General features: G+C 36.7%; 8 protein-coding genes, 1 non-coding gene and 1 pseudogene across 20 annotated transcripts; 7 read left to right on the forward strand and 3 right to left on the reverse strand.

The window, feature by feature from the left end:
* The first annotated feature begins 621 nt into the window (after positions 1–621).
* AT4G21580 (oxidoreductase, zinc-binding dehydrogenase family protein) lies at positions 622–2,750 on the forward strand. Of its 3 annotated transcripts, NM_001036614.1 has the most exons (6): positions 632–762; positions 862–986; positions 1,343–1,522; positions 1,714–1,795; positions 1,874–2,140; positions 2,231–2,668. In NM_001036614.1, exons 1-6 carry the CDS (start codon positions 735–737, stop codon positions 2,425–2,427), a joined length of 879 nt encoding a protein of 292 aa, NP_001031691.1. In that variant the 5' UTR covers positions 632–734; the 3' UTR covers positions 2,428–2,668. The 3 variants fall into 3 exon arrangements, with proteins under 3 accessions (NP_193889.1, NP_001031691.1, NP_001078419.1); NM_118278.3 differs by having other exon boundaries at positions 622–986; positions 2,231–2,750; NM_001084950.1 differs by having other exon boundaries at positions 632–986; positions 1,892–2,140.
* ENDO4 (endonuclease 4) lies at positions 2,727–5,092 on the forward strand. Of its 6 annotated transcripts, NM_001341503.1 has the most exons (10): positions 2,755–2,787; positions 2,900–3,014; positions 3,272–3,452; positions 3,531–3,641; positions 3,730–3,785; positions 3,859–3,942; positions 4,027–4,119; positions 4,217–4,284; positions 4,498–4,571; positions 4,748–4,925. In NM_001341503.1, the coding sequence occupies exons 2-10, from the start codon at positions 2,901–2,903 to the stop codon at positions 4,864–4,866; spliced, it is 900 nt and encodes a 299-aa protein (NP_001328107.1). In that variant the 5' UTR covers positions 2,755–2,787; position 2,900; the 3' UTR covers positions 4,867–4,925. The 6 variants fall into 6 exon arrangements, with proteins under 6 accessions (NP_680734.1, NP_001328108.1, NP_001328107.1 ...); NM_148368.2 differs by having other exon boundaries at positions 2,727–3,014; positions 4,748–5,087; NM_001341502.1 differs by having other exon boundaries at positions 2,755–3,014; positions 3,272–3,641; positions 4,748–5,092.
* A 141-nt stretch (positions 5,093–5,233) lies between these two features.
* Positions 5,234–7,678, forward strand: ENDO3 (endonuclease 3). 2 transcript variants are annotated; one of them, NM_001084951.2, is made up of 10 exons: positions 5,242–5,329; positions 5,423–5,550; positions 5,818–5,998; positions 6,094–6,189; positions 6,284–6,339; positions 6,508–6,591; positions 6,745–6,837; positions 6,931–6,998; positions 7,177–7,250; positions 7,369–7,637. In NM_001084951.2, exons 2-10 carry the CDS (start codon positions 5,437–5,439, stop codon positions 7,485–7,487), a joined length of 885 nt encoding a protein of 294 aa, NP_001078420.1. In that variant the 5' UTR covers positions 5,242–5,329; positions 5,423–5,436; the 3' UTR covers positions 7,488–7,637. The 2 variants fall into 2 exon arrangements, with proteins under 2 accessions (NP_567630.1, NP_001078420.1); NM_118279.3 differs by having other exon boundaries at positions 5,234–5,550; positions 7,369–7,678.
* Positions 7,679–7,791: 113 nt separating this feature from the next.
* MIR169g lies at positions 7,792–8,170 on the reverse strand. The gene has a single exon (NR_142342.1). It is a non-coding gene; the product is annotated as a microRNA ath-MIR169g precursor (primary transcript).
* A 1,723-nt stretch (positions 8,171–9,893) lies between these two features.
* Positions 9,894–12,448, forward strand: ENDO5 (endonuclease 5). The gene is made up of 10 exons (NM_118280.2): positions 9,894–10,106; positions 10,231–10,333; positions 10,593–10,776; positions 10,884–10,994; positions 11,115–11,170; positions 11,342–11,425; positions 11,506–11,598; positions 11,701–11,768; positions 11,873–11,946; positions 12,030–12,448. The coding sequence occupies exons 2-10, from the start codon at positions 10,232–10,234 to the stop codon at positions 12,146–12,148; spliced, it is 891 nt and encodes a 296-aa protein (NP_567631.1). The 5' UTR covers positions 9,894–10,106; position 10,231; the 3' UTR covers positions 12,149–12,448.
* Positions 12,449–12,558: 110 nt separating this feature from the next.
* AT4G21605 lies at positions 12,559–13,734 on the forward strand (annotated as a pseudogene). Its single transcript has one exon.
* A 154-nt stretch (positions 13,735–13,888) lies between these two features.
* Positions 13,889–15,336, forward strand: LOL2 (lsd one like 2; the record flags this gene model as incomplete). 2 transcript variants are annotated; one of them, NM_118281.4, is made up of 4 exons in its annotated part: positions 13,889–14,150; positions 14,333–14,440; positions 14,899–15,008; positions 15,133–15,336. In NM_118281.4, 4 exons carry the CDS (start codon positions 13,982–13,984, stop codon positions 15,211–15,213), a joined length of 468 nt encoding a protein of 155 aa, NP_193892.1. In that variant the 3' UTR covers positions 15,214–15,336. The 2 variants fall into 2 exon arrangements, with proteins under 2 accessions (NP_193892.1, NP_001329633.1); NM_001341506.1 differs by having other exon boundaries at positions 13,982–14,150; positions 14,899–15,324.
* An 840-nt stretch (positions 15,337–16,176) lies between these two features.
* AT4G21620 (glycine-rich protein) lies at positions 16,177–17,129 on the forward strand. Of its 2 annotated transcripts, NM_001203859.1 has the most exons (2): positions 16,395–16,537; positions 16,637–17,080. In NM_001203859.1, the coding sequence occupies exons 1-2, from the start codon at positions 16,432–16,434 to the stop codon at positions 16,825–16,827; spliced, it is 297 nt and encodes a 98-aa protein (NP_001190788.1). In that variant the 5' UTR covers positions 16,395–16,431; the 3' UTR covers positions 16,828–17,080. The 2 variants fall into 2 exon arrangements, with proteins under 2 accessions (NP_193893.1, NP_001190788.1); NM_118282.5 differs by having other exon boundaries at positions 16,177–17,129.
* Positions 17,130–17,160: 31 nt separating this feature from the next.
* On the reverse strand, positions 17,161–20,451 carry AT4G21630 (Subtilase family protein; the record flags this gene model as incomplete). Its single annotated transcript, NM_001341507.1, has 10 exons — positions 20,300–20,451; positions 20,108–20,199; positions 19,745–19,842; positions 19,487–19,666; positions 19,108–19,404; positions 18,621–18,997; positions 18,270–18,526; positions 18,066–18,180; positions 17,782–17,974; positions 17,161–17,717 (listed from the first exon to the last, which is right to left on the reverse strand). The coding sequence occupies exons 1-10, from the start codon at positions 20,411–20,413 to the stop codon at positions 17,161–17,163; spliced, it is 2,280 nt and encodes a 759-aa protein (NP_001320025.1). The 5' UTR covers positions 20,414–20,451.
* A 1,295-nt stretch (positions 20,452–21,746) lies between these two features.
* Positions 21,747–25,531, reverse strand: AT4G21640 (Subtilase family protein; the record flags this gene model as incomplete). Its single annotated transcript, NM_118284.2, has 10 exons — positions 21,747–22,303; positions 22,376–22,568; positions 23,065–23,179; positions 23,277–23,449; positions 23,633–24,003; positions 24,123–24,419; positions 24,526–24,711; positions 24,802–24,899; positions 25,214–25,305; positions 25,412–25,531. The coding sequence occupies 10 exons, from the start codon at positions 25,529–25,531 to the stop codon at positions 21,747–21,749; spliced, it is 2,202 nt and encodes a 733-aa protein (NP_193895.2).
* Positions 25,532–25,774: the final 243 nt, after the last annotated feature.

The following is a 25,774-nucleotide window of genomic DNA, read 5'->3' on the forward strand; positions in this document are numbered from 1 at the left end:
ACTGAAAACACACATATATAGATAGACTCATTATTGTAATTAATTATTACATGATATCCGTTGACTTGGATGGAATGCATCCTAATGATTCATCTATTACCTTCAATGAGGTTGAAGTATATATGCTCAACGACAAAATGAATCTGATCAACATCCCGAACGATTGTTTCTCCTCCCAAATTATAGCTGTCACCATAATGAACTTATTCATAGTAATTCTGTAGCCACACCGACAATATATTTCGATGTAAAAATCTTTGATCCATCATATTTGTCCTAAAATTATTTCTAATTTATTTCTTATTTTTATTTGTTATCTAAATATACCTAATCTCATAGCTCTATTAATATTTTGACGTTAAATCATTGTATAATAAATAAATTGATGTACGTAACATGTTCAAATATATACATTTATTTTCAGTAGACTTTTAGACACACAATTTATATGATTAGAGTCGAATGCATAAAATCTCAAACGCGAAAAATAAGCGGTTAAACTTTTAAACACAAAATAATATAAAAATTGAGCGGTTAAATCCCAATTGCGGCGGTTGAATAGTACCGATCAAACCAAAGATTTTGGAATTTGACGGAACAAATAAACCGTGGAGCATTGGTCAATAACAACACTCTTTACTCTTTCTTCCGTTTGCTCGAACCATCTAGTCTAAGAGAAAGAAAAAATACTAAAGAGAAAGAAGAAGAGGACTTGAATACGGAAGCTTGAGAGAATGAAAGCGATCGTGATCTCGGAGCCAGGTAAGCCGGAGGTTCTGCAACTCCGTGATGTGGCAGACCCAGAAGTTAAAGACGATGAGGTTCTCATCAGAGTTCTCGCTACTGCTTTGAATCGTGCAGATACTCTCCAAAGACTTGGCCTTTATAATCCACCACCTGGCTCAAGCCCTTACCTTGGTCTCGAATGTTCTGGGACCATTGAATCCGTCGGTAAAGGCGTCTCTCGATGGAAAGTCGGAGACCAGGTAGATATATATTCCTGTGATTTCGTTTCTGGAAATTAGGGACTAATCCTCAATTTTGGTTTTAGGGTTTGGTGTCTCTGTGTTAAGTTATCCGAGCTTGGATTTAGGATACAGAACATTTGAATACACTGCTCAGTGCTCACACTCATGTTCTTAATGATTTAGGATTCATAACATCTGAATTTGAATGACTTGGTTTCTGTCTAGTTGCAATTCGTTTACATTTGTTTAGCTGTTGAGGCTTCTTATATTTTTGTGTTGGATTGGATTTAGTTTTACTCTAGGCTTAAGCAAGTAAATTACTTTTGAAGTATAAAGTTATTGTCTTGGATTACTTCTGACTGTCTTTGTCTCAGGTGTGTGCTCTTCTTTCTGGAGGAGGTTATGCAGAGAAAGTTTCTGTTCCTGCTGGACAAATTTTCCCAATTCCCGCTGGTATCTCTCTAAAGGATGCAGCGGCTTTCCCTGAAGTGGCATGCACTGTTTGGTCTACTGTCTTCATGATGGGCCGTCTCTCTGTTGGTGAATCATTCTTGGTATTTCAACTTCTCTTCTCTTTTTATGTATAAAAACAGTTTCTATGGTCTGGTAAAAGCCAATCCTTTTACGGTCAATTCTAGAGGCTTTTATCTATTACTTTGCTTTGCATTTGTCTTCTCTCTTGGGCTGTTTTGTTTTCTTTCTTGTCTATGTCCTTGCTAATGTTTGATAGTATCTGAAATTTTAGATTCATGGAGGTTCAAGTGGGATTGGGACATTTGCTATTCAGATAGCTAAACATCTGGGAGTGAGAGTATTTGTCACAGCTGGTTGGTCTGAGCTTCAATATATTGATAACCTTTATGTACTTTTTTCCGAAATTGTTCAAATTTTCTTTTAACTAACAGGGAGTGATGAAAAGCTAGCTGCGTGCAAAGAACTCGGGGCTGATGTTTGTATAAATTACAAAACCGAGGATTTTGTTGCAAAGGTAAAAGCGGAAACCGATGGGAAAGGAGTGGATGTTATCTTGGACTGCATTGGGGCACCGTATTTGCAGAAAAATCTCGACAGCTTAAACTTTGATGGAAGGTTATGTATTATCGGTTTAATGGGAGGAGCCAATGCAGAAATAAAACTAAGTAGTCTGCTTCCAAAGCGTCTCACTGTCTTAGGTACTTAACACAATCAATCAATCATCTCTCAAAATCAATACTGAGAGTCTGAGACCTATTGATAATTCTTGATCTGTTTTGTTCCTACAGGAGCTGCATTAAGACCAAGAAGCCCTGAAAACAAAGCAGTTGTTGTAAGGGAAGTCGAGAAGAATGTCTGGCCAGCGATAGAAGCAGGGAAGGTAAAACCAGTGATTTACAAGTATTTACCATTGTCACAAGCAGCAGAAGGTCATAGCCTTATGGAGAGTAGCAACCATATTGGTAAGATTCTCCTTGAGACTTGATTCTCTGCAAAGGGAGAAATGTTCAGAGACAAGAGTCATGGTCAATAATCAATAAAATCTGGTCGATTCTGTTCATAGATATCTCTTTACAAGAGTTCTGTTTGTTGGCTTTTATGTATCTCTGATTTGGTCAAAAAGACACTGTAACTATGGAACATATATAGTATCAAATAAGCTGTTGTATACCAAACATTGATTTCGAAGTAGAATATGATTTTGTAAGAAGTTTTTATTTATTTTGGGCTTAAAAAGTGTATTTATTTTTGTTAATTGTTTGATTTAATAAGGATTTTTACCACCTGAGGCAAAGACCATGAATATCAAAGGCAACAACAGTTTTGACTTCTCTCGTTTTCATCGGTCCGTTTGTACTTCTTCTGATAAAAACAAAAATTTTGCAAAATCTAACAACAAAATCTTTGATTCGACAAACTTTGTAACAAAAAAAATCGAAACTTTGCAATTTTTACAGAATGAGTTCGTCGCTGCGACAGTGGTTTGCTAGAGTACTCGTGCTTACACAGCTCATCAATGGAGCTCTGTGTTGGGGAAAAGAAGGTCACTACACAGTCTGCAAAATAGCCGAGGTCAAAATTGATTCATGTAATTAGATTCTGAGCTCGAACTCTAAAGTTGCTGAAAGCACTGTGATTCATGTAAATTTGATATCTTTGGTACCAAATTAAAGATCGAATTAGCTCTGCAACTGTCACAAATACTCTAGGAGATTACTGTTATGGTGGAGTCTAGATAGATACTAAACCTTTGATTTGGATTGAAATTTTTCTGTAGACAAGGTAGTACCTTTTGTGTTATCTTTGATAATGCCATTTTTAGTCCTCAGAGCTACTTTGAGGAAGAAACTGTAGCTGCGGTGAAGAAACTTCTACCTAAATCAGCTGATGGAGATCTAGCATCTGTTTGCTCATGGCCTGATGAGATTAAGCACCATTGGCAATGGCGATGGACTAGCCCTTTGCACTATGTTGACACACCTGATTACAGATGCAACTACGAGTATTGTCGTCCGTTTATTCTTCCCTCTTCCAATTGCTTACCTGTTTTCATATCCGAAATCCAATCTATATGTTGTGTTTGTGAAGGGGATTGCCATGATACTCATAAGAATCAAGACCGGTGTGTGACAGGAGCTATTTTCAATTACACTATGCAACTTATGTCCGCTTCTGAAAACTCGGATACTATAGTCCACTGTGAGTGATAATATTATAGTGAGTCTGATTCTAAAGCTTCTGTTTGAGTTCTATGGAGCATAGAGTTGTGACTAGTCTTTGTCTGCAGACAACTTGACAGAGGCTCTCATGTTCTTATCACATTTTATTGGAGATATTCACCAGGTAAATCTCTTTGCCATTTAAATGAATCATATCAGAACAAGGTCTGTGTCTGAATTATATGTAATCTACGCAGCCCTTGCATGTTGGTTTTCTGGGAGATGAAGGTGGAAACACGATAACAGTCCGCTGGTACCGTCGCAAAACAAATTTACACCATGTAAGTGTTTGTTATCGAATGCTGAAAGAAAAAGTTATCTTTCCTGATTGGATAAATTATTCTTATGATCTTCCAATGATGAAGGTCTGGGATAACATGATAATTGAGTCTGCTCTTAAAACATACTACAATAAAAGTCTTCCACTCATGATTGAAGCACTTCAAGCCAATCTTACGGTACAATCTTACTTTCTTTATGAAGCTCCAGTGCCAGTATGTTTATAAATCCGTCAACTCACATTGATTGTTTCCTTTAACTGCTATCTTCATATAGAACGACTGGTCAAATGATGTTCCATTGTGGGAGTCATGTCAACTTAACCAAACGGCCTGTCCAAATCCGTAAGCATATATAAATATATCATTTTCTGTCAAGAATCAAGATACCTATATGATTAGTTCTTTGCAGCAATGTTAAACGCAGAAAGATGGATAAAATTTTGTGTAAAGAGATCTAAAAAGTTGATGGATCGCAGAGAAATATGGTTGTAGCTTTCATATTGATTTTCCTAATTACATCATTGTCGAGTCAGTATTGTTTTGGATTCTTTTCAGGTACGCATCTGAAAGCATAAATCTAGCCTGCAAGTATGCTTATAGGAACGCTACCCCAGGGACTACTTTAGGAGGTATACTCTCTCAGCATTGAACTCAAAGTTTCTTGGACATATTAGCTTATCTTTGAACAATCAGTGTATACTCTGAAACAAGATCTTAGCTTTCTTTACCCATACATGTTCATCTCAGTTATAGACTTGTATGCAATACTGTGATCTTCGAGACTTCTCTCGTGTTTGTTCTGCAGATGACTATTTCCTCTCTCGGTTACCCATTGTGGAGAAGAGACTTGCGCAAGGTGGGATACGCTTGGCAGCCACTCTTAACCGTATCTTTTCTTCAAAACCTAAGCATGCTGGATCATGAAACTGAGATAAATATTCCCAAGACCACTCTGTTAGCTCCTTTTTTTTTTTTTTTTTTTTTTTGCACAACTCTGTTAGCTCCTTTAGCTCATGTAATGCTTAGTTTTTGGAGAAGCTATGCTTGCTTACTTGATAAGTTGATATCACCCAACAACCATATATCTTGATATCTTTATTAATAAACACAGTTTTTCAGAAATGTTAAACAGCTGGAAAACTTCCGGTTACTTGCTTGGGTCGAGACTCACTTTAAATGACTCAAGAGTAACTATATACAATTTGAGTAAACAAATATTTATGAACGTGGTGACAAAATAAAAACTATTATTTTTTTGTTTGTTGCTATTCCACCATAATGAATACATAGTACCATCAATGGAAGTATAAGACTATACTCCATGGAGTAGAAAAAGGAAAAATTCAAGGCTCTTTGGCTTCTTCTTTCTTCTCTGCACTTGAATCAGGTTCTCATTGTTTATACACTAAAAAAACCTTTTTTGCTTACTCGGTGTTGAAAAACTGCTTCTCTGTTTTTAACTTTGGAAAGAAAAAAGTAGAAGCTTTTCTCAGAATGGGTTGGTCGTTGAGAATGTGGATTGTGAGTATACTCGTGCTTACACAGCTCGTTAATGGAGCTCTCTGTTGGGGAGACGCTGGTCATTACGCTGTCTGCAAAATAGCTCAGGTTAAAATTTCCTTAACTTACTTTCTAAAGCGTAGCTCTAAATTTATCTTAGTAAATGATCTATGTGAGTATAGATCTGAGAGATTTCGTACTTGAGTGAGTGTTGTAAGATACTTGAATATCAATTTAATACTCTATTGTTAAGACTGAGAGGAAAAAAGGGAGGCTTTTTGTTTTGTTTTGTTTTACTGTTTCATTGAATCTACTAAAAACTCTTCTTTGGACCTTTGTGTGATATCTTGATTAATACCATTTTTCAATCTTTAGAGTTATTTTGAGGAAGATACTGTAGTTGCTGTGAAGAAACTTCTGCCTGAATCTGCAAATGGTGAGCTAGCAGCTGTTTGCTCATGGCCTGATGAAATCAAAAAGCTCCCGCAATGGCGATGGACTAGTGCTTTGCATTTTGCTGATACGCCTGATTACAAATGCAACTATGAGTACTCTCGTGGGTCTTTTATTGATCTTTTCTTTCAAATTTCACTCATGTTTCTGTTTGACGTTGGTATAAAAGTATATGTGCTTTGTTGTCTTTCTGTGAAGGGGACTGTCCTAAAGACTGGTGTGTGACAGGGGCAATCTTCAATTACACTAACCAACTAATGTCTACTTCTGAAAACTCACAGAGTATAGTCCACTGTGAGTTAGAGTTCTAGTGAATTCTGATACTTTTGTGTGTGAGTTATATGAAGCATCATAATAGTGTGACTTGGTGTTTTTTTTTGCTTTGCAGATAACTTAACAGAGGCTCTCATGTTCTTATCACATTATATGGGAGATATCCATCAGGTTAATTGATCCCTTTTTGCAAGTTTAGACTAATCATATTAGACACCAAGTGATGTTCTGAATTATATGCATTTGAGACTACTCTGATTATTGCAGCTGAGATTAATGTATAGGAAACAACATAATATATATGCCTAATCCTTATTGTGGATTTGGATGTTTTCACAGCCTTTACATGAAGGTTTTATTGGAGATCTAGGTGGTAACAAGATAAAAGTTCACTGGTACAATCAGGAAACTAATTTGCACCGTGTAAGCGTTTTGTTGTCGATTATATTGATGCTAAAACGTTAAATTTCTTCTGATTGTCTTGAAAGATCTAAACTTTGGAAGTTACCAAGATAAAGAAAATGTTTTCTTCAATAGTTCTAGTAATCCAACTTGTCAATCCCTTTGAATATGAAGGTGTGGGATGATATGATAATTGAGTCTGCTCTAGAAACATACTACAATTCAAGCCTTCCACGCATGATTCATGAACTTCAAGCCAAACTCAAGGTACAATCTTACTTTCTTTAATCAGCTTCAGCAAGTTATAGTCATATCCAAGATAAAACTCTACTCACATTTGTAACTGCCATCTTCATATAGAACGGCTGGTCAAACGATGTACCTTCATGGGAGTCATGTCAACTTAACCAAACGGCCTGCCCAAATCCGTAAGCATACATAAATTGCTCATATAAATTTTCCTTTCCATTGATTTTAATTGCAAGATTTCGCGGTTGAAGATCTGTAAAAGTTGCTGATCATTAACAGAGTAAAATGGTTTTAGTTATCATATCTTTTTTCTTATATATCACTATTGTTGATTCTGTATGTTCTTGTTGTGTTAAGGTATGCTTCTGAAAGCATTGATCTTGCCTGCAAGTATGCTTACAGGAACGCCACCGCAGGGACTACTTTAGGAGGTATACTTACTCTCTGAGGTTTACAAGATCAATAGTCACTCTGAAACAAAATCTTCTTTAGCTTTCTAATATGCAACAATGCTTTAAAGTTCTTTTTCTCTCATATGTCTTTCTACAGATTACTATTTCGTCTCTCGGTTACCGGTGGTAGAGAAGAGACTTGCACAAGGCGGAATTCGCTTGGCAGGGACTCTTAACCGAATATTTTCTGCAAAACGGAAGCTTGCTAGAGCATGAAAAAAGATCCAGGAGAATCACTTGAACATCCATGAACACTCTTATGTATTAATAATGTGTAATGGTAGTAGTTAAGGTTATGGTTTGGTATTGTTCCTGCGTTTTAACTATAATAAGTATGAAACGAAAACTGTACGTCTACAAGAAAACATAGCATTTGACTTGAAAAATCAAACTTAACTAAACCAAAACCAAGATGTTTGAATTTGAATCGAAAAATGAACTAAAACTAGCATAAAATCTTACTTGTTTTATCATTCATAAACCTGAAAAAAATAGAACCTAAGTGAAACTATAGTTTGAGTGCAAAAACAAAAATCTGATCATTCAAATCGAAAAACCGTAAGCCAAAAAATTCGCATCAAGAAAAACACATTTCAATGAAATTACAAAGTTTGATCACGATTCATGATGATAGATATCTTGGAGTCTGACATCCAAAAGAAGAGAAGGAAACAGAGCCAAGGTCAACTTGCCGGACACCAGAATCAGTTAATTAGATTCATTGGTAAAAAAACCCGGCAAGTCATCCTTGGCTCAACCTCATTCTCTATTCTTCCATGCAAGACCCTCTGATACAACTAGAGACTCTCATCATCGTAATCATCATTATCATGTTTTCTCTACCTTTCTTTTCTTGTCTTGTGATCTTGTCATACTCGTGATGAAGGTATTTATAGGCATATTGAAATGGGAAATGTGTGGATTAATTTAATTGAAAATTCATATAATGTTATTATATGCAATAAATCCATGCATGGTTTTAAACTAGTAGTGCATGCAAGCTACAAAATAAAATGGAATTTTGACCACAACCGTATATTGAAGAATATAATTACTTTAAAAGATTGGCTGACCTTATATTATCAAATTCGAATAAGAATTTTATGTGAATAATATTCGTACTCTGAAGGCATCGACGCATCGTACTAGTGTGACATAAAAATCCACGTGTCGTATGTTTCTTAGGATTGGAATCATAGTCTTGTGTGGGGTTGATCAACAAAAGGTGTTATCGATTGTCGTAGAAACAATTTAGAAAGATTCTTTATAAATAGTCTTTTTAAAAACATTGCCACAAATTTCAAATGTTGCGGATAAAATGGAATATATATTGAAAATTTCAGATTGTCCTTTGGGTTGAGAATATATCATTTGGAGACTCATCACATTGTGAAGGGGGAGTACTAGTAAATAAATTTTTTCCCAAAGCCAATTGTTGCACGAGCTAGTAAATAAATAGTAATACATGTGATCCAAAGCTATTACACACTCTTTATAGCTACTAGAGTTTCGATTTGTGTTATAGCTCCCGATCGATTAATTGGGATAAGCCGGTTTTATTCCATCAACATGAAGCTTCCATAAATTCACTATATCAAATAAATAATTAGGCCAAAATATAGGAAATTAAATAAGACCATTTAAATAGATCTAAGACGGGAGATATTAGGATTGATTATCTTCAAATTATGTTTTCAATTTCATTAGTTAGGATTTAATTACATATAGGAATAGAAAAATTACCATCAAATGGGGAAGATGAGCAATGTTCATATAGGATTATAAACAAGTAAAAAAAAAAAAAAAATTTATTTTTGGGTAAGAAATATATGAGAATTTTGTGCGCGTTCCAAAAACTCTTGTAAATTTTGGCAAGCTTATGAATATTACATAAAGTTTGGTATATAACTGGAAACATATTTATATTACTAAAACTCGTTTAATATTAATTGCTAAAGAAAGAAAACAGGTAACAAAAGCGTTAAAGTTAACTTTGATTCTATTTATTGATAGATCCCATCATTAGATTATGAAATATCGTATCCGATTAGATAAATTCATTACCAACCTTTTTTTCTTTCCTTTTGGTAAACTCTTTCATTTTAAACATATTGAATGTTAAGTGGGATTGCTAACATAAAATAGTAAAAGTTTTTTTACTATAGGACAACGATCCAATTCCAAGCTAAAGATTGATATATAACTAGAAATGGTATTTAAGAGCTTATGACTAACACTAGAGACCCCATCTAAGCCCATAAAATGAGGTTATCTAAGCAAGTTATGTCTCACGTAATGATCATTATTGGGCTTTATGGGTAATCTATCCCGTTACTCCAAATCTAGTTCAGCTGCCACGTCACTCTAACTAACTCGTTGGAGGGGAAAGAGTGATATTGAAGCAAACAAGAACAACGACGATTATGGGTTTTGGGGTTTTATCCATTTCTTTGTCTAATTTTATCAGATTTTGTCTAGATTTTTGGATCCAAATTATTAGCGGAAATCGAAATTGGGTTTTACGGTTAAATCTCGTTCTTGAAAGCTTCCCTTCCATGGGGCTTTTTATCTGGACTTAAAAGCTTGTGCTAGTCTCACTTGATACTAATGTAAAGGAAGGAGCTTTGGAATGCTTAATTGGCAAGTGACTAGTGGCACAACTGTCAGTTTATATATTTTGATTAAACAAATCAAACGTGGGTCTGTGGATGGGCAATAAACAACAACATAAATTGAAGAATATCATCACCCCAAATGGTCAATGGATAGATTAGAGAAATAGAAAAATCAAAAGAAGCTTTGGCAAAGAGCTAAAGATCAAAGCTTTTCTTTGAGGTAATTCGTTTGACTCTTTTTTTTTTTTTTTTTTTGCTTGAATCGTGTTGTTCTCTTTGTTCTGCTAGAGATTTGATCTGTAAATTATGTGATTTATTAAGAAATTGAAAGCTCTGTGTTTCAGAATGAGATTGTGGATTGTGAGTGTACTCGTGCTTACACACCTTGTCCATGGAGCTCTCTGTTGGGGGAAGGATGGTCACTACACTGTTTGCAAATTAGCTGAGGTGACTTTTCTTGATTAGTTTCTGAGATGTTACACTCTAAGATGAACTCTGTGAAAGTGTTGTAAGATACTTGAAGATTGATTTAGCTTTAGAGAACTGTGAAAACAAAAATGCATCTAGGAGCTTTCTTTATTAGTTAGGATGGAGATAAATGTGGTTTAATCGGCGTTTCATCGAATTTCTTTGAGATTGGATCATGCTTTAGACTGAAAAGGTATTAGCTTTGTTGATAAGATGATTTCAATTTCCAAATCCTCAGGGATTCTTTGAGGATGATACTATTGCTGCAGTGAAGAAACTTCTGCCTGAATCAGTTGATGGTGGTGGACTAGCAGATTTTTGCTCATGGCCTGATGAAATTAAAAAACTCTCGCAATGGCAATGGACTAGCACTTTGCACTATGTTAACACACCTGAATACAGGTGCAACTACGAGTATTGCCGTGGGTTATCTTTTCCTCCAGCTTCATACATGTTTCTGTTCTGTTTCTGCTTCCATTGGCTATGTATTTTCTAAGTTCAACTCTATGTCCTTTTGTGTTTTGTGAAGGGGACTGCCATGACACTCATAAGCATAAGGACTGGTGTGTGACAGGAGCGATCTTCAATTACACAAACCAGTTAATGTCTGCTTCTGAAAACTCACAGAATATAGTCCACTGTGAGTTAGATTTTAAGTGAATCTGATACTTCTTTTAATGTTTCAGTTTACTGATTTCTGTGTGAGTACATCGATCATAATAGTGTGACTTAGAAGTCTTTTTCTTTCTGTTCTTGGCAGACAACTTGACAGAGGCTCTCTTGTTCTTGTCACATTATATGGGAGATGTTCATCAGGTTAGTCCTTTTTGCAAATTCAGTCGAATCATAATATTACAAACAAATGCTGTCAGAGTTATATGCATTTGAGGCTACTACTCTATCTACTCTGGACTCTGGAGGTTTGATTAGTGTATAGTAGCAACACAAGAGTATGGCTAATCTTTATGTGGATTATGATTTTCGCAGCCCTTGCATACTGGTTTTCTTGGAGATCTAGGTGGTAACACAATAATAGTCAACTGGTACCATAACAAATCAAATTTGCACCATGTAAGTGCTTTGTTTTTTAGTCATATTGATGCTAAAAAGTATCTTTCCTGACACGGAAGTGGAACGATCTTAACTTGAAGGTCTGGGACAACATGATAATTGACTCTGCTCTAGAAACATACTACAATTCAAGCCTTCCACACATGATTCAAGCTCTTCAAGCCAAACTCAAGGTACAATCTTGCCTTCTCTAATCAGCTTCAGCAAGTTATAGCCGTATCCAAGATAAACACAACTTACATTGAGTGTTTGTTGTTACGTCTGTCTTAATATAGAACGGCTGGTCGAATGATGTTCCGTCGTGGAAGTCATGTCACTTTCACCAAAAGGCCTGTCCAAATCTGTAAGCAAGCATCTATATATCTGTTAAGTTGCTTAATAGCAGAGAAAACTTAGTTTTCGTTACCATATCATTGTTGATTCTCTTTGTTCTTTGATGTGTTAAAGGTATGCTTCTGAAAGCATTGATCTCGCCTGCAAGTATGCTTACAGGAACGCTACTCCGGGGACTACTTTAGGAGGTATACTTACTCTATGAAACCAGATCGTGGCTTTTTGTTTTCTTTAATCATGGACATGACTTGATCTTCTGCTTTCTCTGCAGATGAGTATTTCCTTTCTCGGTTACCCGTTGTAGAGAAGAGACTTGCACAAGGTGGGATTCGCTTGGCAGCTACTCTTAATCGTATCTTTTCTGCAAAACCGAAGCTCGCAGGATTATGAATCTAAGAAAAAGATCCTTGAGAACCCACGTAACAACTCCTTTTAAGTGTTTTTTATAACACTGTGAATGGTTGAGTCATGACTAATGAGTGAACCTCCAAAATCTTCATGCAAAAATTTGTTATTTTGGGACATGGTTCAAACTTCCAATAACAAACCACACTAACGGATAACACTTTGCATTTTTTTTGTTTGTTTTCAGTTTTGTTAATTAGTATCCTTCTTCTTATCTTATGAAAAAGGTAAGTTAACATAAAGGAGTAAAATAGAAAAAGAAGTTAGATTTCCTCATTAGATTAGGAATGATAATTCGCTATATAAAGATTTCAAGTGAGACATAAAAAGCCTAAGCGCAAAACACACAAAAAAGAGTTTCTTACGTGAAAAGCTACTTAAACCCTAAAAGAGAGAGAGAAAAAAAAAGCAAAGCCGACACAGCTAGCGCTCTCGGGTGCACTTCCACAGCAATGAACGGAGAAGAGCCACCTTTTAAAAGAAGACGGATGAATTTTCTTATGCTTCCTGATGATTTGGTTTTAAACTGTTTAATTTGGCCCGCATCTCAAGATAGTACTATCCAACTCTCTCTTTAGTATCCAAGAGATTCCGCTCTATCCTTACTTCAACGGAGCTTTACCAGACCCAAACTCTCTTAGGCCGCACCGAGAGTTGTTTGTACGTGTGCTTAACGCAGATTACATATGACGCTTCTAACCCACAATTAATTTGGTTCACTCTTTGCCGCAAACCAAATAGCTCAAAAAAGATTTTAATCCCAATTTCATATCCTAAATCTGCATCATGGTCGGATAGTGTAGTGGCTGTTGGTCCTAATATCTACGCTATTGGGGGATTCAGTAATAATAGAACTAAACCTTCGTCTAGCGTCATGGTCATGGATTGTCGTACTCACACATGGTGTGAGGCCCCTAGCATGCAGGTTTCCCGTGTGTTCCAATCTACTTGCGTCCTTGATGGGAAAATATATGTAACAGGAGGCCGCGGAACTCTCGATTCAACGAAATGGATGGAGGTTTTTGATACGAAAACCCAAACTTGGGAGTTTTTGCAATTCCCGAGTGAGGAGAAGATATGCACAGGCTATAAGTGTGAGAGCATAGTGTATGAAGGAACTGTCTATGTAAGGTCGTATTTTCATAATGTGACTTACAAGCTGCATAAAGGTAGATGGATAGCGGCAGACTTAGCGATGAATAATGGATGGCGTTGCTCATCATTTTTTTGTGTGATAAAGAACGTGTTCTACTGTTGCAATAGAAGTGGTAACGGTATGATCGATTGGTATGACTCGGAAAAAGGATCATGGACAACTATGAAGGGGTTGGAAAGATTGCCTAAAGTTTATGGTAATGTTAAATTGGCATATTATGGTGGAAAAATGGTGGTGGTGTACGTGGAGTGCTAAGGAGTGGGGTAACGTGAGAAAAATTTGGTGTGCGGAAATTACGATTGAAAAACGCAAGGATGGAGAGATTTGGGGGATACTAGAATGGTTTGACGATGTATATAAAGCCAAGGATGAGCTAGAATATTTAGCTGTAGTGCATGCTGTTGTTACTACCATCTGATTGATAAGAGAGTCATGTGAACATTGTTCATTGATTCACCGATGCAATAACGAATTTATCTACTATCATTTGTTTTGATTTTCTTTCTAAATCTTTTTTGTTTGTTCTTGTATTGAATTTTACCTTACATTTATTAAGAAAGTCAACTATTTGTCAACGTTACTGGAAAGTTAAAAAGGTAAAAGTAATAATAATCTGAGAGTTAACTTTGGACATCTTCGCCGGAGCCGAGACGGAAGGCGTGATGGAAGAGATACAACAACAAACGCAGAAGGAAGAACAAAAGCACCGTGAAGAAGAAGAGGAGGAAGAGGAAGGTCCGCCTCCGGGATGGGAATCTGCAGTTCTTCCTCCTCCAATCGTCACCATCACCGCCGCCGTAAACCCCAATCCCACCACCGTAGAAATTCCCGGTATTCTTGTAGTCTTGTCTATTTTAGGGTTTATCGATTTGCTTCCATTTCTTGCTACAGTCTGATCAAATTAGAGATTTTTAGTGGAGTTTGTAGACTTTTAGAGATAACCCATTTTCGATTCCGAGAATTGATTAGTGTTTTTTTTCTGCAAATCTTCTTTGTTTTTGGGGTTGTTGCAGAAAAGGCCCAAATGGTATGTGGATCTTGCAGGCGTTTGCTTTCTTATCTAAGAGGATCCAAACATGTTAAGTGCTCCTCTTGTCAGACTGTTAATCTCGTTCTTGAAGGTTCGTTCTTCCATGGCTTTTTTATCTCTTATTCATTACTTGAAAAGCTTTTGTTGATAATCTCAGTCACTTGAAACTCTTAATGGAACAATCTTGGAATGCTCTCTCAGTCTAGTTTTACTTAGCATGTGTGAATGATATATCTATGTTCTTTTGAGAATCTCAAAATGTAAGCTTCCTGAGACCAAATGAGTTTAGTTCTTAACTGACACAAGAATGATCTTTGGTTAGGATTCTTCTCTTAAGCTTTTGTGAGCCTTTTGGTCTCTACTCCATCATAATGTCTCCTTTGTAGACCATTTATGTGGTCTTTATCCTTTACTCTTACTACTCTTGGGGAAATTGTGTGATCTTAAGACCAAGATTGTTCTTCTTAGCTTGTGAATCACTTGGCCTCATTATTGATGAAATAGCCTTCTTCTCTTATCGGTTCTGGACTTGTCGTTCTTTGTTTGCAGCTAACCAGGTTGGTCAGGTGAATTGCAACAATTGCAAACTGCTACTGATGTATCCTTATGGAGCTCCAGCTGTTAGATGTTCCTCCTGCAATTCTGTCACAGATATCAGTGTATGTATTCACAGATGGTTTTGTGCTCCATGTCCAAATCATACTTGGAAGAGTTGATACATTTTGAGATCCGAGTAAGTAATCATCTGATGAATCATTTATAATAAACTGTGTTATATTTCAGGAAAACAACAAACGACCTCCATGGTCTGAGCAGCAAGGACCACTCAAAAGTTTAAGCAGTCTCAGGAGAGCAGAGAATTAAACTTGAACCGATTTTTGTCAATTTTGAACCGGTTTGACGACTAAAAACCTTGTAATAATGTCGAAGGATAGATGAAATAAAATCACCATTAATAATCTCATTGAATTCCCATTCTTTCAGATATTACTTGCTCATCATCCTTTACTGTTTTAAGCTTTAGTGGTTAAAAAGAATGTGTATATATCCATACAAAAGTTGATATATGTACTGGACCAATATAAACAAACACAGCTCACAGTCTCACACAATACATAAAAACAAAATTCATATTTCACAGGTGAGAAAAACTAACTAGTAGTCTACTTGGCCGAATTTGTCAATGAATTTCAATAATTAGGTCGTATAAATAGCAAACAAAACATGGACTCTTACCCAACCAAATATGCATAAATAATTTACATTACAGTTTCATATAAAATACAAACTAATGGTGGGTCCTCGAGAGAGCTAACAAGAGCTGTGTGTGGGTGAAGAACCAACTTGTCAACGAAACCAATTTAATGGAAATCAACCCTAAATTTAATGAAACCTTGGACGAAACTTACATTTTGTTAACCAGTTTATCCTTTTAAATCAAACCTGCATAGATTTTGATTTAAGACTTGAAAGTCTTAAATGATATGGTTGGATTGAAATAATGAGTGGGCCTTATAGAACAGATTAAATTATGAACACCACAAGTTTCTTTTTTTGTGCGAGTAATAAAACAGTTGCTTAGAAATTTGTTGTGTTTATAAATAGACACTATTATTAACACACAAATTTTTGAATTTTTGGCAGATGGTTACAGAGAATACCAATTGTGGATTTCATCCAAACTTTAGGTAATTAATCCTTTATTTTTTTTATCATGAACACATCTGTCAAAAGTCCTCCACTATCAAATCTTAATTTAAACTATCTGTCGCTCTTTGAATAACACATGCTTAAATTAAATGTCGCCAACGCCAAGTGCTGCTAAATAAAAATATTTGAACAGTCTCTCAACTAGTTACGCAAGTAATAGAGACTATAGAGAAAGACACAAGAGTCTTCTTTGCAAAGTAGAGTAGTAGTACGGGCATTAAAGTGATTGTATTACACACTAAAGTCCACGAATCATTGTCTTAACTGTATTTTCATACCTTCCAATTTAATGCTCTTCTCTATCTTTATATATCATCCAGCTTTTTATTTAATCTCCTCAACCAAACCCACTAAATATCTACATTACCAAAAATGTTCACAAAATCTATCCTTTTGGCTTCTCTTCTTATCATCATCCTCGTCTCTGCAACTGAATCAGCTCGTCAAAAGAGCGGGAACGATGGTTTAGGATTCGGTGGTGTACCCGGATCCGGATTTATACCCGGGTTTGGAAACGGGTTTCCGGGGACTGGAGTTGGTGGTGGATACGGTGGAGGGTTTGGTGGTCCTAGCGGAGGGTTTGGGAAAGGAGGTGTGGTGAGACCAACGGTTACTTGCAAAGAGAAAGGACCTTGTAACGGCAAGAAGCTTAGGTGTCCTGCTAAGTGTTTCAAATCTTTTAGCCGCTCCGGGAAAGGATACGGCGGTGGAGGTGGCGGTGGAGGATGTACTATGGATTGTAAGAAGAAGTGTATCGCTTATTGTTAAGATATAATAAAGATCACATCATCTTTATAATATATAGTCATTATGATGGTTATGTATTTTCTATGTTATAGCCTATAGATTATGAGATCATGAGGATCCTTTTGTCTTGATTCGATTTGTAGCAGTTTTATATGCATAATATATGGTTGTGATGAATAAATGAGGGAACTTTACTGTTTTCTCTATTGTATGTTTGTGTAAGAGATTCTAAGTTAATTGTGATTTGATCTGTTTTATGATGATCTTGAATCTTGATTTGACACTTTTAAACTTAGATTTGCAACAAATTACATAATAAGAACCAATACCATGAGCATCATATGGCTCTTTTTATTACATCGAAATCGTTGTCTTAACAGAGACAGGTATTATAACATCATGAACACCATCAGTCCATGTTAAGCTTCCAAAGAAATAGCCACTGTTGACTTTATGACTCGTTTTAGCCTTAACCGAGAAAGTGAGTACTCTCTTTGCTGCAGAGTTAAACACCAGAGTGGTTGGGTTCACGGTGAGAGTTATACCGAGAGGAGACTCGATTACAGCTTTATAAACTGACTTGATGGGTCCAACATTGGTTACAGTTCTTGTAAGTGTGACTTCTTTCTCAAGATTTGGAATTGTGATTGAAGGTAAGTTGATATCAAGAATTGATGGCTTGGGAATTGTGCATTTAGTCTTTTTACCAAGCACACGAGAGATTGAAGAGTCGATGTAACCCGCGGAACACATATAATTGATGTAATCTTTGATCCCCATATCGTAGACAAGACCAGGTTGAGCAGCTTTATCAGGGTTTACAAGTCCTCCTCCATAGTCAAATGGATCTGCAAGCTTCTTGTTTGATCCTTGAGCAAAAATGGGTTCTCCGGATGGACTTGTCCTCCAAGCTACAAAGGAAATCGATTAGTCGGTTTGTTCTTGAAAAAGAAGAAAAGAAGAAGAAGCAAGAACCTGTTGTGACCAAAGCTGATCTCATTGCAGCAGGAGACCAGTTAGGGTGTAGTGATTTTAGGAGAGCAATGATTCCAGAAACAACAGGAGTCGACATCGATGTCCCTGAATAAAGTCCAAATCCGTTGAACGCATCAGGATCAAGCGGACTCACTGCCGCGAGTATGCTAACACCCGGAGCTGCTATATCAGGCTACAGAATAAAGCTTGACCACATAATTACTCAAAAACGTTTAACCACACTTTGAAGTAAACATAGATAAGAGACACAATGGATTTATAACCTTGAGAATGGCTGGTGAAACAGAATTAGGCCCTCTAGATGAGAATTCAGCAACCTTAGTCATTGCAGGCTGACCGTTTAGGGTCGTAGCAGCACTAATTCTCACAGTGGGAGATCTGTAGGTTTGACGGATCAATAATGTATATATTTAAGAAATGTAAATGGACTTATGTAACAGAGTGTTTTGGCATCAAGATAGAGAGACCTGGTAGTACGTATGTATTGTAAAATGTGAGTTCCAATCTCATAATCTGTGAAAATGTACGGTATAGAGTTGTATCGAGCAAGAAGATCATCAGGCTTTTTGGCTAAGATGACTGCTACTACACCTCTCCCTGCAATTGAAGAAGGATGAGTACTATCGAATTCAAGAATTGTTTTCCCCTTCACATCAACATTATGATCTGAATCCAAGAATGCTAAACTGGTTGAAATCTCCGGTCCAGTGAACAGAGATTCAGCCTAATTAGATACCAAAAAAAAACAACAAGTTAAAAAAATAACTCCAAACGTTCAACTATTTAACTAATTTGAGTTTTTTGGGTGTAAAACGTACGAAGAGGGTTTGGTTATTCCCAAGTGTGATCTTTGTAGGAAAAGACCGGTCAAGAGTAGTAGCAGCAACAGTCAAGAGCCAAGGAGCAGCATTGGTAATATTCTGAGCACCAGGCCCATCATTACCCCCCGCAGCCACAACTGTAATCCCTTTGGCCACCGCATGAAAAGCCGCGATAAAGTCGACCGAATCGACCTCGGAATTCTCGGGAATTCCCGCCCCAATAGAAACCGACAAAACATCTACTTGATCATGTATAGCATCATCAAAAGCCTTCCACATATCAGCAACTGTGCATATACCATCGTATCCCACTACATTCCAACATACCTTGTATGAGGCTATTCGGGCCCGAGGGGCTCCACCTCGGACCGTACCTGACAAGATCCCACATCCGTTACGAATATTTTCTTATAAAACCGGTACCTTGACTCTTAAGTTAACTTTTTTAGTGAATGAAATCCAAAAGTTTTTGCTATATCAGTACCTCGGGCTAGGCCATAGAAGCTCACGTTGGGAACGAATGAGCCACCGGCTATTGTGGCTGTATGCGTGCCGTGACCAATTGCATCTCTGTTGGATTTGAAATCTTGGATGATTGTTCTGTTGAATTTCCCTCCAGTCTCGGCGAGTAGACCGCTTAGATAGTACTTTGCTCCTATTAGCTTGTTGTTGCAATGTATTTTGGCGTTAAACTGTTCTCCTGATTCACATTTTCCTCTCCAACGCTGAGGTATTGGTCCAAGACCATGATCGTTGAAGACCTTTGACTCCGGCCATATTCCTGCATAGATATACATACATACATGATGTGAATCAAGGAGAAAGATAGAGATAGAGTTATATTTAGAGAGCGAGAGAAAGACCGGTATCAACGACGCCGATGATAGCTTCACTGCCCATGTTGGTTTCATGAAGTAGACCTTTTGCAGATGATGATGAAGAAAAAGAAGTTGGATTTGGAGAGAGGCCAAGATGATCCCAAGTTCTTGTGGTTTTCAGTTTCAGAATCCGGTTCGGGATAACATGGATTACTTCTGGATGCTCTGTGTTTATGTACAAAAATCTTCAATGCTCAAAGATATGAAACTTTCTTAAATGTGAGTTTGAGTTTTGTTGAGTACCTGAGATTTTCTTTGCTTGTGAAGATGTAAGAAGCGCCGCGAAACCAGAGAATCCATATTGGTAGCTGTAGATCAGCGAGTTATGTGCGTCGTCTTTGCTGTATATATCATTAGAGACACAAGTAAGAGAAGTGCTCCTAACAAAACAAAAGATAAAAACAGAGGAAGGTCCAAGTTCCGTGAAGAAACAGAGTATGGCGACGGCAGTTTTCTTGGCACCCAAGAAAACGTATGTAATATATTATTATCAATTCTAGCAGATGTCTTGAATACATAATGGAGATAAATTATATATATGAAAAGTTTAATAGGTTAATGTTTAATATAGAGATTTTATCTTGGAAGATGATTAAAGTAAAGTACCTTTGAAGAAGTGATTCAAGCATTTGATGATGAGAAGCTGTGAAAAGTTCTGGATCATCGTGTTCCCTTTCCCCAAGATACACTATATAAACCTAATAAATTGGCCAAAAAAAACACCGGAAAAGTTTAGAAATATCAGTAAACTCTTAGCGATTTTCGCAAATAGATACCTTCTTTTCTCTAATTACATACTTTGCTGTCACTGTCTGAGGCTCCTTCAGCTGCAAGAAAACTCACCCCTGTCTTAGGAAATAGGACCAAAGCAATCGACAATAGAAACACAAGTGTGGATAAACAGTTCTCCATTGTCTGAAGTGAGAAGTGTGTGCATGTGTGACTGTGTGGTATAGAAGCTTTTTTATATACATATAAATAGTAAATAATTCGTCTTAAGCAATAAAATTTGGGGTTAGATTCGAATTTGGTTCGGATTCAATTATTGGTTTATTCAACTTATTATGGTAATTCCGAATCAGACCGGTTTTATCTCTCGTGTAGCGTTACTGATATTCCCACCATAACTTTTTGGCTCAGTTTTAACTCTTACAATTGTCGTCTTTCTTATTATAGATATACGAATAGTGTACCTAATTATATATATTACCTAATTATAATTCAAATGAGTATAAGACTATAAGAGGATATCAATAATTTCTAACTAAATGAGTAGGTTAGGTAACTGTAATTAAGAAGTTGGTAGATCATGATTGACTGAATTACTCAATTTAGTATAGAATGATTATATTCTGAACTTTTGAAATATAGAAGACTCTACACCGAAATATAGGATCACAGGACAGCAAACCAATTCCGGATTTTTTTTTAATGTGTATATCGTTTTGAATTTGTTTTTTTTACACACTTTATACTTTATAGATTATAAAATGGTGACCACGGATAGTTGAATCTCTTTGATAGATAGTGGAATATTCCAAAGGTAGTACGATGAAACTAATTATATGGCAATCAAAGAATCGTAATGTGTGCAATCTTTGCTTAATATATAACTAACTATTTAACAAAATACAGAATCAAAAATTATATGATAAATCAAACAATCGTAATGTATATGTGCAAATTTTGCTTAAAACAGAATTACGTTTTCACGTACATTACATGATTCGCCACATTATGTTAATTTGGCTATAAATTAGTTATTAAAGTATATAGACTCAACATGAAAAAACTCGGTCAAGGGAGATTAAAATGGCAAACATTAATCATTGTTAAGCCTTTTAAGACTTTCACTATGGATTGTAAGAAGGAGTGTATTGCTTATTGTTAAGATATAATTAAGATCACATCTTGATTCTTGATCTTAATAATATATAGTCATTATGATGATTATATATTTGCTATGTTATGTTATAGCTATAGATTATGAGATCATGAGGATCCTTTTGTCTCGATTCGGTTTTAGTAGTTTTTATTATATGGATAATATATGGTTGTGATGAATAGATGAGGAAAGATTACTGTTATCTCTATTTGTATGTTTGTGTAAGAGATTCTAAGTTTGTGATTTGATATTTTATTATGATGATGATCTTGAATCTTGATTTGACACTTTGAACTTAGAGTTGCAAGAGTAGTTACATAAGAACAAACACAATGAGCATCATATATATGGCTCTTTTTATTACATCGAAATCGTTGTCTTCACTGAGACAGGGATTGTAACATCATGAACACCATCAGTCCATGTTAAGCTTCCAAAGAAGTAGCCACTGTTGACTTTATGACTCGTTTTAGCCTTAACCGAGAAAGTGAGTACTCTCTTTGCTGCAGACTTAAACACGAGTATGGTCGGGTTCACGGTGAGAGTTATACCCAGAGGAGACTCGATCACGGCTCTATAGACTGACTTGATGGGTCCAACATTGGTTACAGTTCTTGTGAGTGTGACTTCTTTCTCAAGATTTGGAATTGTGATTGAAGGTAAGTTGATATCAAGCATTGATGGCTTAGGAATTGGGCATTTAGTCTTTTTACCGAGCACACGAGAGATTGAGGAGTCGTTGTAACCCGCAGAACACATATAATTGATGTAATCTTTGATCCCCATATCGTAGACAAGTCCTGGTTTAGCAGCTTTTTCAGGGTTTACAAGTCCTCCTCCATAGTCAAATGGATCTGCAAGCTTCTTGTTTGATCCTTGAGCAAAAATGGGTTCTCCAGATGGACTTGTTCTCCAAGCTACAAAAGAAACAGATCGATTGGTTCGTGATGGTTTGTTTATGAAAAAGAAGAATAAGAAGAAGCAAGAACCTGTTGTGACCAAAGCTGATCTCATTGCAGCAGGAGACCACTTAGGGTGTAGAGATTTTAGGAGAACTATGATTCCAGAAACAACAGGAGTCGACATCGATGTCCCTGAATGAAGTTTAAATCCGTTGAACGCACCAGGATCAAGCGGACTCACTGCCGCGAGTATGCTAACACCCGGTGCTGCTATATCAGGCTACAAAGTAAAAACATGACCAGATATATAAGACCATGTACATAGGAGATTTTTTGTGGGTATCATAAGCCTAAAAATATTAAATTAATAGACAAAGCAACTGATTTGGACTTGAGAAGTATCACTGGAGTGATAATTTCTGATACCAGTCTCTAATGACGTGGCGGCTTGTAATTAGTCGAAAAAACGCGTTTTTGTGGAAAATGAGAGAAAAAAAAATTATTTGCTCTCGACTATCGCTCCAGTAGCCGATGCTAGCATGTAATTTCGATTTTACAAATAAATTTTGTTTTTTGATGATACCAATACTGGTCTTACCACTGGAAAGAGATTATTATGAGTATCATAAAAAATCTCAAACAATAAACAAGCATTAAAATTAATAATAAAAAATTGTTGATGATACTCTATGAGTACCAACTATGTGCATACTCTAACAAGTTTACACAAAAAGGATTCAACTTTTAAAGTAAATATAGATAAGAGGCTTTATAACCTTGAGAATGGCTGGTGAAACCGAGTTAGGCCCTCTAGATGAGAATGCAGCAACCTTAGGCGTTGCAGGCTGGCCGGTTAGTGTTGTGGCCGCACTAATTCTCACAGTGGGAGATCTGTTGGTTTGACGGATCAATAATGTATATATTCCAGAAATGTATATGAACTTATATAAGTATGTAACAGAGTGTTTTGGCATCAAGATAGAGAGACCTGGTAGTACGTATGTATTGTAAAATGTGAGTTCCAATCTCATAATCTGTGAAAATGTAAGAATTGTCTGGGGCAGGACGATCATCAGGCTTTTTGGCTAAGATGACTGCTACTACACCTCTCCCTGCAATTGAAGAAGGATGAGTACTATCGAATTCAAGAATTGTTTTCCCCTTCACATCAACATCATCATCCAAGAAAGCTAAACCCGTTGAAATTTCCGGTCCAGTGAACAAAGATTCAGCCAAATTAGATACCAACAAAAAACAACAAGTTAATTTGAGCTTTTGGTAGCAAAAACAATAAGGTCGAACTTTGAACTATTTTCTCAAAGTTATTTTTGGTATCAAACGTACGAAGAAAGTTTGGTTATTCCCAAGTGTGATCTTTGTAGGAAAAGACCGGTCAAGAGTAGTTGCAGCAACAGTCAAGAGCCATGGAGCAACATTGCAAATAGTCTGAGCACCAGACCCATCATTTCCCGCCGCAGCTACAACTGTAATCCCTTTAGCCACCGCATGAAAAGCCGCGATAAAGTCGACCCTCTCGGAATCCTCGGGAATACTCGCCCCAATAGAAACCGACAAAACATCTACCTGATCATGTATAGCATCATCATAAGCCTTCCACATATCAGCAGATGAGCATATACCGCCCCATCCCACTACATTCCAACATGCCTTGTACGAGGCTATGCGGGCCCGAGGGGCTCCACCTCGGACCGTACCTGATAAGAATCCCACATCCGTTAAGAAAAATAAATAATGTCTTATAAAACCGGTACCTTGACTCTTAAGTTAACCTTTTTAGTGAATAAAATCCATAAGGTTTTTGCTATATCACTACCTCGTGCTAGACCATAAAAGCTTGCGTTGGGAACAAATGAGCCACCGGCTATTGTGGCTGTATGCGTGCCGTGACCGGTTGCATCTCTGTTGGATTTGAAATCACGGATGATTATTCTGTTAAATTTTCCTCCATTCATGGCGAGTAGACCGCTTTGATAGTACTTAGCTCCTATAAGCTTTTTGTTGCAATGCATTGTGGCGTTAAACTTTTCTCCTGATCTACATTTTCCTCTCCAACGCTTAGGTATTGGTCCAAGACCTTGATCGTTGAAGACCTTTGACTCTGGCCATATCCCTGCATATACATACATACATGATGTGCGCCAAGGAGAGAGAGCGAGAGAGTTAGATTTAGAGAGAGAGAGAGAGTTAGATTTAGAGAGAGAGAGAGAGAGAGAGACCTGAATCAACGACGCCGATGATAGCTTCACTGCCCATGCTGGTGTTATGAAGTAGACCTTTCGCTTTTGCAGATGATGATGAAGAAAAAGAAGTTGGAATTGGAGAGAGGCCAAGATGATCCCAAATTCTTGTGGTTTTCAGTTTCAGAATCCGGTTTGGTATAACATGGATTACTTCTGGATGTTCTGTGTTTATATACAAGATTCTGGATTAGGAACCAAAAAATCTTCAATGCTCGAAGACCTTACATGTGAGTTTTAGTTTTGTTTGCGTACCTGAGATTTTCTTTGCTTGTGAAGATGTAAGAAGCGCCGCGAAACCAGAGAATCCATGCTGGTAGCTGTAGATCATGGAGTTATGTGCGTCTTCTTTGCTGTATATATTATTAGAGACACAAGTATGAGAAGAGCTCGTACCAAACAAAGGAAAAGAAACAGAGGAGGGCTCAAGTTCTGTTAAAAACAGAGTATGGAGAGGTTTTCTTGGGTGACAAGAAACGTATTTGTTATATAATTATGAACTAATCATATGTCTGAATATATAATGGAGATTGAATTTAATATATGGAAAGTTTAATGAACCGTCACAGTATATATAAACAAGTTCAATAGGTTAATGTCCAATATAGAGATTAGTCTCTATAGAAGAAATTTTGGCCTTCTTTTAAGGATGATTAAAGTAAAGTACCTTTGAAGAAGTGATTCAAGCATTTGATGATGAGAAGCGGTGAGAAGTTCAGGATCATCGTGTTCCCTTTGGCCAAGATACACTATATAAACCTTATAAATCCGCCAAAAAACCACCGAAAAAGTTAGAAATATCAGTAAATTCTTAGCGATTTTTCGCAAAATAGAACACCGTTTTAATTTAGTTACATTTACATACCTTGCTGTTACTATCTGAGGCTCCTTCAGCTGTAAGAAAACTCAGCTCTGTGTTCAGAAATAGGACCAAAGCAATTGCCAATAGAAACACAAGTTTGGAACTTAGGAAAGAGTTCTCCATTTTATGCAGTGAGAAGTGTGTGTGATTCTGTCGAAGAGAAGCTTTATTATATACATAGTGTGTCTTTAGGGAGTGAACTATTGCGTAAGATTCGAATTCAATTATTGGTTTATTCGGCTCAATATCGGTATGGTAATTCTGAATCATACCGGTTTTATCTCTTGTGTAACGTTATTTCCCGCCATGGATCTCAAGAGGGCTCAGTTTTAACTCTTACAATTGTCGTCTTTCTTATTATTGATG

The sequence above is a fragment of the Arabidopsis thaliana genome, chromosome 4, assembly GCF_000001735.4.
Source record: "Arabidopsis thaliana chromosome 4, partial sequence".
NCBI lineage: Eukaryota > Viridiplantae > Streptophyta > Magnoliopsida > Brassicales > Brassicaceae > Arabidopsis > Arabidopsis thaliana.

What these genes read in the sequence shown, in the direction of transcription:
- AT4G21580 (NM_118278.3), top strand. Translation starts at nt 735, where the DNA reads ATGAAAGCGATCGTGATCTCGGAGCCAGGTAAGCCGGAGGTTCTGCAA. An exon ending in GAGAGTATTTGTCACAGCTG is followed by an intron (nt 1,796 to 1,873) that starts GTTGGTCTGAGC and finishes TTTAACTAACAG; the next exon opens with GGAGTGATGAAAAGCTAGCT. An exon ending in AAAGCGTCTCACTGTCTTAG is followed by an intron (nt 2,141 to 2,230) that starts GTACTTAACACA and finishes TTGTTCCTACAG; the next exon opens with GAGCTGCATTAAGACCAAGA.
- ENDO4 (NM_001341505.1), top strand. Translation starts at nt 2,901, where the DNA reads ATGAGTTCGTCGCTGCGACAGTGGTTTGCTAGAGTACTCGTGCTTACA. An exon ending in ATGCAACTACGAGTATTGTC is followed by an intron (nt 3,453 to 3,530) that starts GTCCGTTTATTC and finishes GTGTTTGTGAAG; the next exon opens with GGGATTGCCATGATACTCAT. An exon ending in CAAACGGCCTGTCCAAATCC is followed by an intron (nt 4,285 to 4,497) that starts GTAAGCATATAT and finishes GATTCTTTTCAG; the next exon opens with GTACGCATCTGAAAGCATAA.
- ENDO3 (NM_118279.3), top strand. Translation starts at nt 5,437, where the DNA reads ATGGGTTGGTCGTTGAGAATGTGGATTGTGAGTATACTCGTGCTTACA. An exon ending in CTGTCTGCAAAATAGCTCAG is followed by an intron (nt 5,551 to 5,817) that starts GTTAAAATTTCC and finishes TTCAATCTTTAG; the next exon opens with AGTTATTTTGAGGAAGATAC. An exon ending in CGCAGGGACTACTTTAGGAG is followed by an intron (nt 7,251 to 7,368) that starts GTATACTTACTC and finishes GTCTTTCTACAG; the next exon opens with ATTACTATTTCGTCTCTCGG.
- ENDO5 (NM_118280.2), top strand. Translation starts at nt 10,232, where the DNA reads ATGAGATTGTGGATTGTGAGTGTACTCGTGCTTACACACCTTGTCCAT. An exon ending in CTGTTTGCAAATTAGCTGAG is followed by an intron (nt 10,334 to 10,592) that starts GTGACTTTTCTT and finishes CCAAATCCTCAG; the next exon opens with GGATTCTTTGAGGATGATAC. An exon ending in CTCACAGAATATAGTCCACT is followed by an intron (nt 10,995 to 11,114) that starts GTGAGTTAGATT and finishes TGTTCTTGGCAG; the next exon opens with ACAACTTGACAGAGGCTCTC.
- AT4G21620 (NM_118282.5), top strand. Translation starts at nt 16,432, where the DNA reads ATGTTCACAAAATCTATCCTTTTGGCTTCTCTTCTTATCATCATCCTC.